This window comes from Oryzias latipes, chromosome 3, assembly GCF_053564925.1.
Source record: "Oryzias latipes strain Hd-rR chromosome 3, Olatipes_Hd-rR_3.1".
NCBI classification, from domain to species: Eukaryota; Metazoa; Chordata; class Actinopteri; order Beloniformes; family Adrianichthyidae; genus Oryzias; species Oryzias latipes.
In genome coordinates this window covers 21,794,352-21,808,358 of record NC_136239.1, presented here as the reverse complement: position 1 = coordinate 21,808,358, position 14,007 = coordinate 21,794,352, and the positions used below count along the sequence as shown (strand labels likewise).

The 14,007-nt window shown below is 36.4% G+C and overlaps 1 protein-coding gene across 2 annotated transcripts; it reads left to right on the top strand.

Moving 5' to 3' along the window:
• The first annotated feature begins 7,240 nt into the window (after positions 1-7,240).
• Positions 7,241-13,559, top strand: spi1b (Spi-1 proto-oncogene b). Of its 2 annotated transcripts, none has more exons than XM_004067036.5 (5): positions 7,241-7,626; positions 8,167-8,260; positions 9,279-9,475; positions 11,488-11,638; positions 12,482-13,559. In XM_004067036.5, exons 1-5 carry the CDS (start codon positions 7,585-7,587, stop codon positions 12,793-12,795), a joined length of 798 nt encoding a protein of 265 aa, XP_004067084.1. In that variant the 5' UTR covers positions 7,241-7,584; the 3' UTR covers positions 12,796-13,559. The 2 variants fall into 2 exon arrangements, with proteins under 2 accessions (XP_004067084.1, XP_011488089.1); XM_011489787.4 differs by having other exon boundaries at positions 7,244-7,626; positions 8,170-8,260.
• The last annotated feature ends 448 nt before the right edge of the window (positions 13,560-14,007 follow it).

The window sequence follows — 14,007 nt, the reverse complement described above, 5'->3', positions numbered from 1 at the left end:
TTTAGCTTGGTAAACTTGCAGATTTCCTCACTTTTATGCTAATTGTCCAGCTAGGTTTCAAACTAGTGTTCTTATCATAAAGACAGAAACATAAGAAAGCAAAGAAAGAAGAAGGGCTTTGTTTTAAAATAAATTTTGCTAACATGAACCATTTAAGATTGCTAACACATATTTGAAAATGTTTAAAAGAACGTTTTAATAATGTTTTTAAATCACATAACTCTCAACCACGGTTGGTTCTTTCTTTTTTACCTTCATCTGTTGAGCAACAGCAAACTGAAATTTACTGAAACTAGCAGCCTTTCTTCTAAGTTGTCCTGAAGACAGCATAAAAGTCTATTTTTCCCAAATTACTCAACTTAGTATTATTAGGACCTTACTGAAAACCAGTCTCATGGCCTCCACGTCGCCTACACAAAGCTAAAATTAATACATTTGTGCTGATGTTTGTCAAAACCTTCATTTCTATTTGCCGTTTTGTTTTTGGATCTTCAGCCCAGTTTTATTTATCTTGCAGACGAGGCAGAACTCATTTCCCAGCAAGCACTCAAAAAAGGCCTGACACAGCAATTCACAGGAGCTTTAGCTGTATCTTTTCTTTACCCAAACCACAGCTGTAAACAGTTTTTGTTAAAACTGATAAGTCCATCAGAAATGAGAACATTTTTGTGACTACTTGCAGATTTTGTTGTTTTTGCCAGTGATCCTATTGTGAGAAGAACAACGCAGAGAAGAACAAAAATGCCACATTGTGATGGTTTGACAGTAGAGGGTATGATACATGCGAATGGATGCTTCAGGCTTTGCTTAAAAATTATTCACACACTGCAAAAATCGTCGCTCCAAAAATACTTTAAATCATTTAAATCATTTTTAAATAAGCAAAAAATACGCCAATGGGGTAGAAATGGTCTTGCCAAGAATTCTTATTTTGAGAGAAAAATTCTAGTCACAAAGACATATTTTCTCAAACTACGATTATTTTGTTGTTGAACAACTTTGTGGTTAAGATTATTTTTCTCGCAGAACAGAAAATAAGATTACTTGACACAAAGCATTTTTACTTTCTTATGATTCATTGCAAGTTTTATTATTCTGCTTTGGTCTGCGCAAAACAAATCCTAATACATGTGTGGGAACCTTTAACTAGTGAGGAGTTGAGTGTGTTATGTTTCTAAGCACTCCAGTTTATTCATTGTACGCTTTGATCTAATTTTTCATGACATTTAAATTAGTACTCCATAGAGCAAATTTTGCATCCATATTTCCTTAGGCTGCTTGACTATACTGTCATCATTCTAAATTGGTATTAAATCTTACAAAAAAGCAAAAGGAAAAATTTCAATAAAAGCAGTAAAAGAAATACAGGCCAATAACAACATTTTGTTCATATAATGGTTAATAATATAACAATTGTGTCTACTTTTGGCATATTTAGAAGCTTCATGATCAAAGCTGAAGTTCATCTGAAGTGCCAAAATAACCAAAAACAGTTTCTCAGTCAACAGCATATTTTTTCTTTGGCAAATTCCCCTTAAAATGACTTAAAAACATCAGACTTGGATTCAACAGAATGTAGACTTTCATAAGGGGGACAAACTATTGCCTTCAGACCTTGACAAACAAAAACTCTTCCGCAGAATTCCCAGAAACCAGTGTAATATAGATTTTATCCAGAAAACATTTGGTTAAAATTCTTATTGTTGGATTTAAAAACTTTTGGTTTGTGATTCATGATGAACGTTATTTTTCACACAAAACTTAATTTTATTAGACACATAAAAACTATCAAACCGAGATGTGTGTTCTTTATTTGTCTAGTTTAAAAGCAGATTGTTATATTTTTTGTCATGCTGTGATGTATAGAGCCTCGGATGTGGCAGTCATTTGCGTCATCACTTTGAGCAACAATAAACAATGTTGGGTTTTAGAGTTAACAATGTTGGAGATGTGCGGATGGAGGTAAATGTTTCCAAGTATTAATCAGGGACTGTAAGTTATAAATTAATGATAACTCTGCAAGGTTTCAAGCTTTAGTATTCTTTAGTGTTACCCTCATTTCACACATTGATTTTCAGACAAATACAGACATAAATGCAGACTGATTACATTGACGGCATAATTATCTCCAAACTATCTACAGTCCTGTGTTCCTCCAATGCTTTCAGCTGCATAATTGTGCTGCTTTTTGTGCACAATCATAGGTGAATAATCATGGAATTAAGCTGGTTTTAAAGACGTTTTTACTAGTTTACCATATGTTAACTATAGTGTCATAACATGGTTGGCTTGAGCAATTATAATCATAAAGATAACATATAAACTTAGAAGAACATACAGCTCCTTTACATTACAGTTACATTATTCTTGGAAAATCTTAAAATAAATCTGGAAATAAAATTCAATAACAGGCAATATTGTGATTTTTATTACATTTAGGAAAATATGAACTTTATTGTATTGAGTGGAATTGCTTCAATGTTTGTAGGAATCCATCCAAAGGTTCTTAGGTAATAACCTTTTTTTGGTCATTTTGTTCCAGTCCTCCAAACATTTCCAAGCCTATGCCATTGTTTTGTTTTTCCCCCTGTCAGACACCTAATTCACAATGTGATTTCAGCAGAGGCCTGACAATGAGTCACAGATATTTGAATCAGAAAAACATGAAACATGCAGAAGAGGGACACTTTTGAACCAGGGTTGGGAAACACAACTCCAAACAGAATGAATGCAGTCGAGGCTGAAGCCTTGTTGTTAAGACAAGAAGCTGGGCTTTAAAAATAAATAAATAAATAAAATTAAAAGCAGCATTTCACTTTAACACAAACTTTTTTTGTTTTTAATTCACTCTGGCAGTAATTTTGATGAATTGTTTGGAAAATCCACTCATGCCTGATGATAATTCATGTTTTTGGATGATATATTTTGATGTTTTTCCAACAGGGATACAAGCCAGCTGAATCCAAAATTTGAGCTTTTAATCCACACATAAGGACACTTCCTGTCACTTCGGATCTCTTTGCTGCCTTCATCTGACATTCCCCATCAGATTCAGTCTTGACACTCGCCTACAAAGTGGTGAACCCAACAGCAAGTTCTCCGACCCCTCCCACTTACCGCGCTCTTGCAACCGATGGTTCCTGCAGCCTGCAGCATAAAGATCACATCTTAGTGAGCCCACAGAAACAATAAAGAATGTCCTCTTCCACTGATTCATGTGTGCTCGATATCAAAAAGCAAAGCAAAAATCCAATCTCTTCCTTTTCATTTCTTGCTGCAGAGACAATTTTTTTTAGGATTACTAAAGACCAAAGCATCAACTCTGACTCAGCTTTTGCTAATATGCCTGATGCTTGCTTGTCACTTGACTGTACCATCGGGAGGGGAAACAAAAAAGTTTGTCTGTTTTTCAACATGTAAAGTTGAGGGTGCATCTGCAAACTTTACTGAGAAAAAAGGATAATTTTTGAGATTCCATTTAGTTTCCGGTGAGCTGAGCATCATCTGATTATACTTGTATTAAGAAGGTTAGTCATGGTTACTTCCATATCATACACTCATGCCCTGTGGAAAGCTTTCAAAAACAGCAGCATGTGACCTGAAAGATAGCTTTGGTGTCTGCATGATGTGTCAACTGTTTGCAGTATAAAAACTGAATAAACAACATGTTTAATTGCTTCTGCAGTATATGAAAAAAGAATTTCCAACCTTCTCCTTGGCTTCATCACAGTACTGTAGTATGTGGAAATAACTTTGGTGTAATAAAGCTGTAGCATTATCTGGCACCATCTGCTATCTGCAATTTTTTGTCTTTCACAATGTTTTCACACATAATAGGTTTGCACACTAAGGTTTTCACAAGTTTTAGTTGTGTCTTTAAAGATCCAGCTCAAAGTTTCTCAAAGCAACATTTCAACATTTCTGTAAAATGAATTGAAAGAACACATCTTCAACAATGGTGGCAGTGGCTCAGGTGGTTGATCATGGTCAGTGGTCCGATCCCCGCTCTCCCCAACCAACTGTTGTGCTGTCCTTGGGCGAGATACTTCGACCTCCCAGCCTCCAGTGTGGCTCCACTGGTGTGTGAATGGGTATGAATGTCAGTCTGCCCAGGGCAGCTGTGGCTACATCAGTAGCTTACCATCACCAAATGTGAAGGAATAATGGATAGACAGGAAAAGCGCAGAAAAATCCAATCTCTTATTATTGGCATTGTTTGATAAATGAAGGCCAGTTGAATGGCAGTGGATTGGGCCTTCACTGCAACCTAATGACAAACAAAAATACCCCAAAAGTTGTAACTGGTTCTTATGGCAAGAGCCTGAATCACCCTCAGCACAGAACGCCTAAATGGATTCACTTGAAGGAGACCATCAAGGAACCGAATCTGAAAGACACAGTTCACAGTTCCTCATTTGATCGCATGTTTCTCTTGTTGAGCATGTAAAGTGCACTGCGTGTCATCTCTGAGGCCACAAAAACACAAAACTGACAGAACTATGAACCACACTGTTTTGCAAAACATTTTTTTGTATTTTAAGCAACTGAGTGTTTAAATATTAGGGTTTAGGATTTTGACACTTATCAAAGGGTAGCTGCTTGTTTTCAACAGCACAATTTCATTGTAAAGTAAAACTTTACTGAGTGAAATTCCTTTTCACTCAGTAAAATCAAAAATCTTTTAAATGATCAACAAGTTCAGTTTTATCCAAACATTTCTACGCTAGATAAAGCATAATAAAAAGGTTTATGGCACCACATTCTTTGCAGCATCTTTGTTTGAGATGGCCCCGCATGCTACAGCAAAACTATATAAACGACACTCTGCTCCTGTTACAACCTCATTGAAAACAATTTTAGGCCTAAAACGGGCCCTAAAGCAAGGAGAAATTTACATCAGATTCATTTAGTTTTACATTTCACGCAGTTCTCAAAGCATCCTGTGTGTTTCACAGACTACAAAGACTTTTGTTGAAATTTCTCATATATTTTATGTTATTACATTAAGGTGCAAACAAACTTTTTTACTCAACAGATGTTTTCAAATAAACATTTTGTTTTTCAATAAAAATCTTTAAAAATGTCATAAAAATACAGAGTGGTAGTTACGTATCCAGTAAATCTCTCATCTTATTATCAAGTCAGATTGAAAACTAAAAAAAAGCAAAATTTCCATTTGTGTCATTTTAATTTTTTTAAATTATAAAAATGTCACCAAAAGCAATAAAGAAATGCTAATGAGGTGGTGTAGCATCATTTTCTGTAAAACAACAAGCTTTTTTTTCGTAGCCTTGCTTACGTTTTTTGTAAACTTTATATTTAACGCAGAGTTCCATTATTTCTGACATATTTTCTTTATATTTTAAACCTGTTTTAGTCTTTCATCTGCTTTTTTTCATGACTAACAACTACAAGTATACACCACTTACCATTTAACCCTTGTGCTATCCTAGGCACTTTAACATTGGGAGTTGGGTCATCTAGACCCACTAGACAGTGCTCTGAACCTTTTTTCTTCAATGATTTGTGATATTCACTGGTGTCCATGGATGACAAGAAATCTTTCCACCTTTATCCACCTTTGTCATGGTAGGGAGAACACGTCAATGTAAGGGTGGGGTCATCTAAGATAGCACAAGGGTTAAAAGCACCTTACAGGGCGTCATGTTCACAGAATGGCAGGCAAAACGCAGAGTGTGCTGTTGTTAGAAGCTACATGACATAAAATGCATTTAAACTATTTCATGACACCAAGATACTCATTCTAAAGGGTAACATTTTGCAATATGCTTCATTTTATCCACATTCATTTAATTCATATCAAATAGTTTAATCTAAAAAACATGTTGGCGAAGGAGTTTACTGTAAATTGTTGTGCTATATTTTATTGATAGTTCTTTTGACAACCAGATTTTAGTCTTTGCAGAGTGTTGTCACCTGTTGATTATAAAATAATCAGACTGTGAAATGCCAAATTTTTAATTATTATTTCACAATAAAAAATGATTTTAGAGGCTCTTTGAGATAAATTTTGGTATTATTTAAGAAAAAATTAAACAAAAAGTTTTTTAAAAATAAAATTGAAAAGAGTTGCAATAGAAATAGGGCTAGATTTGTTGCAGTGTTTTTTTATTCTTTTTTGTAAAATGTTTAAGCGTTTGACATCAGTTGTACTCAGACATCTGTGATTCTGACATGAGATGCTTGGGTGTGTGTGGTTTACACAGCCCCCCAAACAGAGATTCAGTGGTCAGGGATAAGAAATATTGCACTGCTTGTAGCTGTGAATTATTGTGACCTTTTCCATGATTTCAGCTATCTGCTGGATTTTGTGTACAAAGATGAGGCGTCACAACTTTGCACCTGCACTGATCTCTGCTAGTAGATCAAGAAAACCTTTGTATTTTCAATCTATAGCAAGTAATATTTACAGTGCACAACCTTATCAGAGCCCAGCATTCTTCCTCTTAAACAGACAATGCTAATAATATATGCAGGTTTGTGTTAGACAGCTAGTGTGTAATCAAAAAATGTCAGCATTGCAGATACATCTGTGTATTTTTAGTTGTTGCAGTAGTCATGGTGTGCTCAGAGGCTGGCCACACAAGTCTATAACTGTAACAGAGAGCCAATGTTGAATGTCCAACTTATTTAAGTACAGTATTTTAAATAGCAGTACGCTTCAGATTGAAAACACACTGCCTTTGTGTAAGTTTGTCAATTTGACATTCAGTCTAAAACCAGAGGCACCCAGTTCCTCTCCTGAACAGCATCTTCTCGGTTGGACAATCATATTCTTTGTTTATCTCAGTGTGGTTACAGCAACACTGTACCTTCATCTTATCTTCCAGCTGTGGGGGCCTTTGTGTGTAGATACAGAGCTTTCAAAAGGGGTGTGATAGGTTTGTAAGGGAACGGCTGCCAAACCTTGATATTAAAATGACATTTTAGGGTTAAAGTTTAGCTTTCAGGGTCCGATATCCTCAAAGTTTTTTTCAACTTTGTGACAATTTTAGTGTTGAATCTGGCAAGCCTGAAGCAGAAAAAGTAATTCAATTAAATGTTTTAATGACATTTTCAATTAAACTGCATTAGAAGAAGCTCGCTTTAAAAAAAAAAACTGTCATTCTTTTCTTAAAAGGAGAAGATTTCACTGAGGGAAGCCCTCAATGATGATTGGCTGCTGAAACAGGGAACATTATATAGACCCTGATAAATGTGGTGCTTCATGGTGTCCCCTGACAAATCAATGACCAGGAACCTTTAGCAGACACACTCTACTGCTCCCACCCACACGAATTTTACAGAAGTTAAAAGTTCCTTTTTTCATTTTACTGTCAAACAGTAGGCCTCCTTTTATACCATTTTGTGTGGCTGAAATAAAGGCCTCTGAGAGTATAGCTAAGGCCACGAGCAGATGCGATACAACAAGAGTGAGGGAGACATTTTTTTTTTCTTCAGTCTTCGTTGAGTGAGAGGAAATTTTGAAACGTTGTGCAATGGTGCCACAAACGTTTTGAAAGGTTGTAAGAGGGTTTTACCAGCAAAGCGTCTGAAAGTTGGTCCATTGGACAAAAGGTCTCCATGTTGCATCCATACAGAATGGAGAGCTACCTCATCCCTCCTGTAAGTAGGATTCATTTTTATTTTACATCTTCTTGAGACTTTTCTGCATTTGAACCTTAAAATCAAAGATACCTGAAGCGTTTGATTCTGACGTAATTTTAAAATGAAAATTGTCACAACTTACATAGATTACACATGTAATTTTATTTTTTTTGAGGAAAAGGTGACTAAATGTGGTCTCCATATCGATTTGAATGCAGGATTCGAACTGTAAGAGGCTTTTTATACTACGGGCAACACGAAAATGAAACTCAAAAGTTCTTCAGAGTTTCAGAAGTGTAAAGAAAATTGAAAAAGAAATTAAACTGGCATTATTGCAACGCACAGGTTGGGCTAATAGGTAGAAAAATAAAAATGTTTACCAGAAATGTTCAGTTTATGTGAAATGCAGAAGGTGAGTCATATTTTATCCAATTTAAAACATTTAGTGGATCGAAAATTAAAAGTGTGGCACCCGCACCATGTTTGCTTTCTAGCAAAGAAGTTTTACATGTATGTTTGTGGTTTTTTGAAATTATTTACTTTGTTTTTGTTCTTCAGCAGCACACAGACGAAATGTACGAGTCTGACATCTACAGACACCCAATTGCAGAATATTATAATCCATATGTGTTAGATGCAGATATCCAGCCAGGTGAGTTTTTTTTTTTACCTGACTGCTCATTTTGACCTTTACGTTTGTTATAATCAAGCGATGTGTCAAGTGGCTTAGAAAACATTTTTTAAATGTCAAATGCCGATTGTGCCAAAAGGATCTTCATGACCAAATGTGTGAATTCTTTCCTTTTATTAGAAGCAAAACGAATACACATGTATCATTTTAGTTAAGCAGCTATATTTGTATTTTATCTCCATAGTTAATTGTGGCAGTGCAGACTTTTCTGGTTTATTGTACATAAAAAGAGCGGCGTGTGTGCAGCTGGAGCGCACCACATTCGGGTGGAACACAGGAAACAGATGCCTTTCTTTCGGGCTGCTACAGACATAGAACAACTTTCGCCCCATGGGGTTTTTGTTAATACATGAGAGGGGCTTTACTTTCTCTTGTAGTCGACTGTTTTTAATGTTACGCCAAAACAACTGAAGAGGAGTCGTGTGTGGGTGGGGGGGCAGATAAAAATACCTGTTACTGACTTTTCACACATTTCATATCTTAATAGAAGAAACTCAAAACTACAAGTGATGGAGAGTGGATTATGCTGCTTTAGATGATATCAACTGTTTTTAGTGTGTTATATTTGGCAGTTTTCAATAGATTTTACATTTGTTCATAGCTCTGGTCTTTGCATGTAAATCTATACAAGCTCACTCAATGTTTTGACCTATCTTTAAATAAAATGTTAGTAGAAATGAGAAAACAAAACACATTTTAAAATCCTTTGTTAAAGGGAATAAAATCACAAAAATATGCCATAAATTCCACTTTTTATGCCATCTCAAAGGACACGAGTTTGCAGATTTTTATGTTTGCTCAGCTGCTTTTAATTGTGGTCTCATCACAATATGGATTTTAAGGATGCCATTTAAAAGTATGATCTACATCTGCCGTCTGTCAACGATGTTTGTTGCCAGGTCCAAAACAGCAAAGTTACACAACAAAAGGTTTTTCTCATGAAGTCGTGTCTCATTAATTTATGTCTAAAACCCTTTAGATCACTGGGACTACCACCCTCACCCCCATGTGCACCCTGTGGAGTTTGAAAACCTCCAGGAGACCAACTTCACAGAGCTGCAGAGCGTGCAGGCACTTCACCCGCCTGGCCTCATACGACACGACGCCATAAGATACGATGCAGAAAGCCTGCTGGATTCTAATCTGGCTGCTCATCCACATGTGTTGCAGCAGTCAGTAAGTCCTCTTGTTTTGTTAGCCCACAGATCTCCTTTACATTTTAACCAGTGGGACGCCTCCATTGTGGAGTGCTCTTAAAATAGGCATTTTTGATTAGTGTTAGACTTATTAGGCAAGCTTTTTTGACAGTGGTCTACACCAATTTGAAAATCTTAAAATCAAAATTTTTAAAATCTGTCGCAAATAACAGTTTAAGCAAATACTTTTGCTTTTTTTTATTTACTTTGAGTTCGATTAAAAGGATCATAAGTCTGCCATTTGTTAAAGTGATGCACTACAACTCAGGTACAACATACGAAGAGGTGTTTCTGGTGCTTTCATGTTATACAATGAGAACCTACAGGCCAAAAATCACACACCCCTAAAAGGTTGATTCAACCTAAAATCTTGTGAAAGCTGCAGCTTCTGTACTAAACTGTGTTGGACTTTGTCCTCTAGAGCCTCCAAAACACCAAATCTAATTAAAGCTGTGAAATAAGATTTATATTTGGAATGAAGATTGAAGGCAGTGGAGGTATTTTAAAAGAAATCAGGAAGTGAATCTTAGTGAGTTAGAAGATGCCTTAATTTTAGTGTTTTTTATTTTTATTTTGAACAGACTCAGGAAAGTGTGCAAAAGTTGCTTAAAGTCACATCTGAATGCTTCAGCCTCTGAAATTGTAAACCAAAACACACACACTCCCATGCAGCGAGTTTCACCGCCGGTTCAGCCATTCTTCACTTCCATGTTGAGTGCTGGTGAGGCATTACAAACGTCTGTTCAGCAAACAAACAGAGGCTGCTTTCAGGCACATATCTGTGCCTCACTGTTGCATTTGCTCAAAAACAACAACACTTTTAAGCATTGTTCTAAAAGAGAAACAAGTAGAACTCATGCATGAATGAGAAATCATTTAAGAAAAAAAGGAAACTCTGGATTATATTATTCATTTGGCAGATTTAAAAATTCTACAGAATATGATGTTTCCTGTCTTCTCTCCTAAAACATTTGGTGTCACGAAGAAGCCACACAGCACGTGTGCTTTTATGTCACCGTCCCCTGTGAGAGAAAATTTCCCTCCTCAAACGACTTCTGCCATTTTTACAGTGGAAGAATGCTGCCGGTGCATTTGGGGGCTATAAACAAGAGAGGGTGTCAGTATGTCACTCTCGATGTGATATTAAAATACCATGTGAAACCCGCTGGTCACAAAAGGAGCTTGCATGTAGTTTTCCACAACTGACTCTAATCGTTGCAGGAGGATATTTATAGATAATTTTGCCTGGGCCGCTTGACAGTTACAGCAGCATCCACACATCACAGCTCATGCAGAGAAAAATCTGCTCTGCAGCTCCAAGTGAGGGGAAATAATACAAATTTTTGTGTTTGTGGGAAAGCTTTGGGCAATAATGTAGAAGCTCGATCCATGGAAATGGAAACTAAATTGTGTTTCTGAGCTGGAAAAGGTTAAAATAGAAAACTTTCAGACATGACTGAAACTGGAAAATAAAGACACCTGAAAGAGTGTTTATTGTAAAAATCAAAAAGAAAAAAGAAAATCAATGAAAATGTGAAGAAATTTCTTCAGCTTTTGATTGACTCAAACCATTTTGTTTCATAAGAGTTAAAGCATGGTTAAAAAAATGCTGGAAAAGTTGTTTTAATGGCAGCAACAAGACATGCAGTCACGTTCTCCCGGTGCTGAGCTCATGTGCTGTGGCAGGATGGATGAGCTTGGTTTCCTGAGTTACACACGGCAATAAAAAGAAAAAGAAGAAGTTAGACGAGAAGGAGAGGACCACAAATGTTTGAAAGGCTAAAATCTGATTTGGAGAGCAGGACAAAGTACTGACTTTAGTGAAAATAAGCTTAATATACAAAACTCAAGTGCTGTTATGCTGTATTAGGATTATTCTAAACATTATTTTAACACACGTGGGGAAGTTTCAGGTGGAAATTGAACTTTAAGGTTGGATCACACCAATGCAGAAGTAATTATATTTTGCTATTTTTGATTCTTTTGTTTAAGGTAACATTTTTCCCGCGGGCAGTCTATCCACCACACGTGTCCCAGCGCAGCTCTGACGATGAAGAGCATGGTGGAAGAAGTCCTCCATTGGAGGTGTCCGATGAGGAGCACTCCAGAGATCGAGTCCCGTATGTCTCACCAGGAGAGCTGGGTAAGGATGCAAGCCGGAAGTTTCATTTAGTCATTTTTCATTTGTGTCATCTCTAAGTATGTAATTGTGATGAATCCCAGCAGCCAAAACCGACATCTGGAGAAACGTTGTACTTAGACTCAAGTTAAGCATTATAAAATCCCTAAATTTTGCTTTGATTGAACACATTAATCTTTTTTCTGTTTTATTGTTGACAACTGAGTCGAAGATTCCTCTTTTTTTCTCATCAGTCCCATTTATTTGTTAGTACACATCTATTCCTGCATTTCTAGCCTGCAGTTGATTCTTAAGGCTGTTTGCTGTCGACCTTTGGACAGGAGCTCCTTGCTAAAGACATCTTTTATCTGCTTAAATAAAGGCTTTTTTATGTATATATATTTAAAAGTTAAAATAACAATTAAACTTGAACTAGTTCACAATGTGGCTCTCTTCCACTCTTCTTCCTTCAAAAACATAATTTAAAAATTTTTACTGCAACCTTGCAGTTTTAGTAATCCTTAAGAATTCCACATTTGACAAAGTTGTACCAAAAATATTGTTTTGTCTAAGTTTTTCTGTTATTGGACTTGTTTTTATTTTTTACTTGACTTTTTGTCATGCAGTGTGTCATGCAGTTTGGCTATTGTAGTCTGACACGCGTCAGACTGCAATTGAGCAACCTTTATGCTAAAAGTTACTCAATTAACAATTGTTGCTTAAGAACAATTTCTAAAAAAGCGATTTTTTTTATTTCAATTTGTAAAATATTTAATTTATTTAAAATGATTTCATAAACTGAAGTTGACAAACAACACGTACACTAAATTAAGTTATTTCTAATTCTGCAATTTGATGTTCCTCAAGGCAATAAGAAGAAGATCCGTCTGTACCAGTTCCTGCTAGACCTTTTAAGGAATGGAGACATGAAGGACAGTATCTGGTGGGTGGACAGAGACAAAGGGACATTCCAGTTTTCTTCCAAACACAAAGAGGCCCTCGCACACCGCTGGGGAATTCAGAAAGGGAATCGCAAAAAGATGACCTATCAGAAGATGGCTCGGGCTTTGCGCAACTACGGCAAAACTGGAGAGGTGAAAAAGATCAAGAAGAAGCTGACGTATCAGTTCAGTGATGAAGTTCTGGGGAAAAGTCATCTGGAGAGAAAAACATTCATTTAGCAGGTGGTGTCCTTTCTGATGTAACTGTAGATAGTTAGTCGCACAGTCTGATCTAGTAAGTTTTAAGTACAGTGGTTCTAGTCCCCTAAAGAAACTGATGCATTAAACTTCCACCAAGCTCTCACCATTTCCCAAAGAATCTTTCCTCCATGCCGTCACTTTGAAACTTTTTTTTGTAATTTACAAGTGGTTAGTTCAGGAGAATGTTACCAAACAAGTTCAAGTTTAAGAATTTCAGCCTTTTATGGTCATTTCAGAGGACTTTAGAAAGACAAACTTCAGACGTCCCCCCCCCCCCCCCCCCCATCTTTTTCAGGTAAAATACAATTTGTGCAAATTAAACAGTTAAGTCTCCTTAAAAAACTCATGATATGACTTTCAGCAACGACCTGTAAACATGATGCCACGAGATAAAAACACAAGCTTTTAACTTTTTGTAGCAAGGAACTGCCAAAAACATGAAGGTTGAATCCCCTGAGGAAGACCTCTGAAGAGGGCTTCACAGTGTTCCTTCAATATATGCAGTGTTCCTCCTTCTACAATTTTAATCTCCTGTGTGAAACACGCAAAAGTTCTCGTCTTTGTGTATCATTTTTGTGTGTGTGTACATAGTCTGTTAACGTTGCAAATTTATATTTAAAACAGCCTAAATGCGATCATTGAACAGGATTAACTGTGATTAGTTAATATATCATGTTACATGCAAATATTTACATAAAAGGAAAGTAACTGTACAAATAAATGAAAGTGTCTTTAATCAAAAACTGTTTGTACTAAGTGTTTTATGTGCATACTAGCAACTGCAGAGTACACTTCAACTAACATCAATGACAAAAAAAAAAGCATTTGAAAGGGAGGAAGAGGAAACTAATCTGCAAAATTGAATAGTGTTAGGTTTACAAATGTGGTCTGTTATCTTTTGGTGCATGTCAGAGAGTAACTGGTAGCTTAGAGGAACTTGGAGGCTGAAATGGGCCCAGAAGATGAAGTGGCTTGTAGTGCTTGTTCATCATCTGACTGTGAATCCTGACACACAATGCCGGGACCAGCTCTCTGTTTACAGTGTGTGAGGTGTCACATCTGGGCTTTAAATGTCAACAGCCTACACACAGAGAAATTAAAGTTTATAGTTAATTTACATAACTTGTGTATTGGTTTCACCCACTGTAATACATCTGTATCCCTGCAATAGATACGAGGAAGAAACCAACA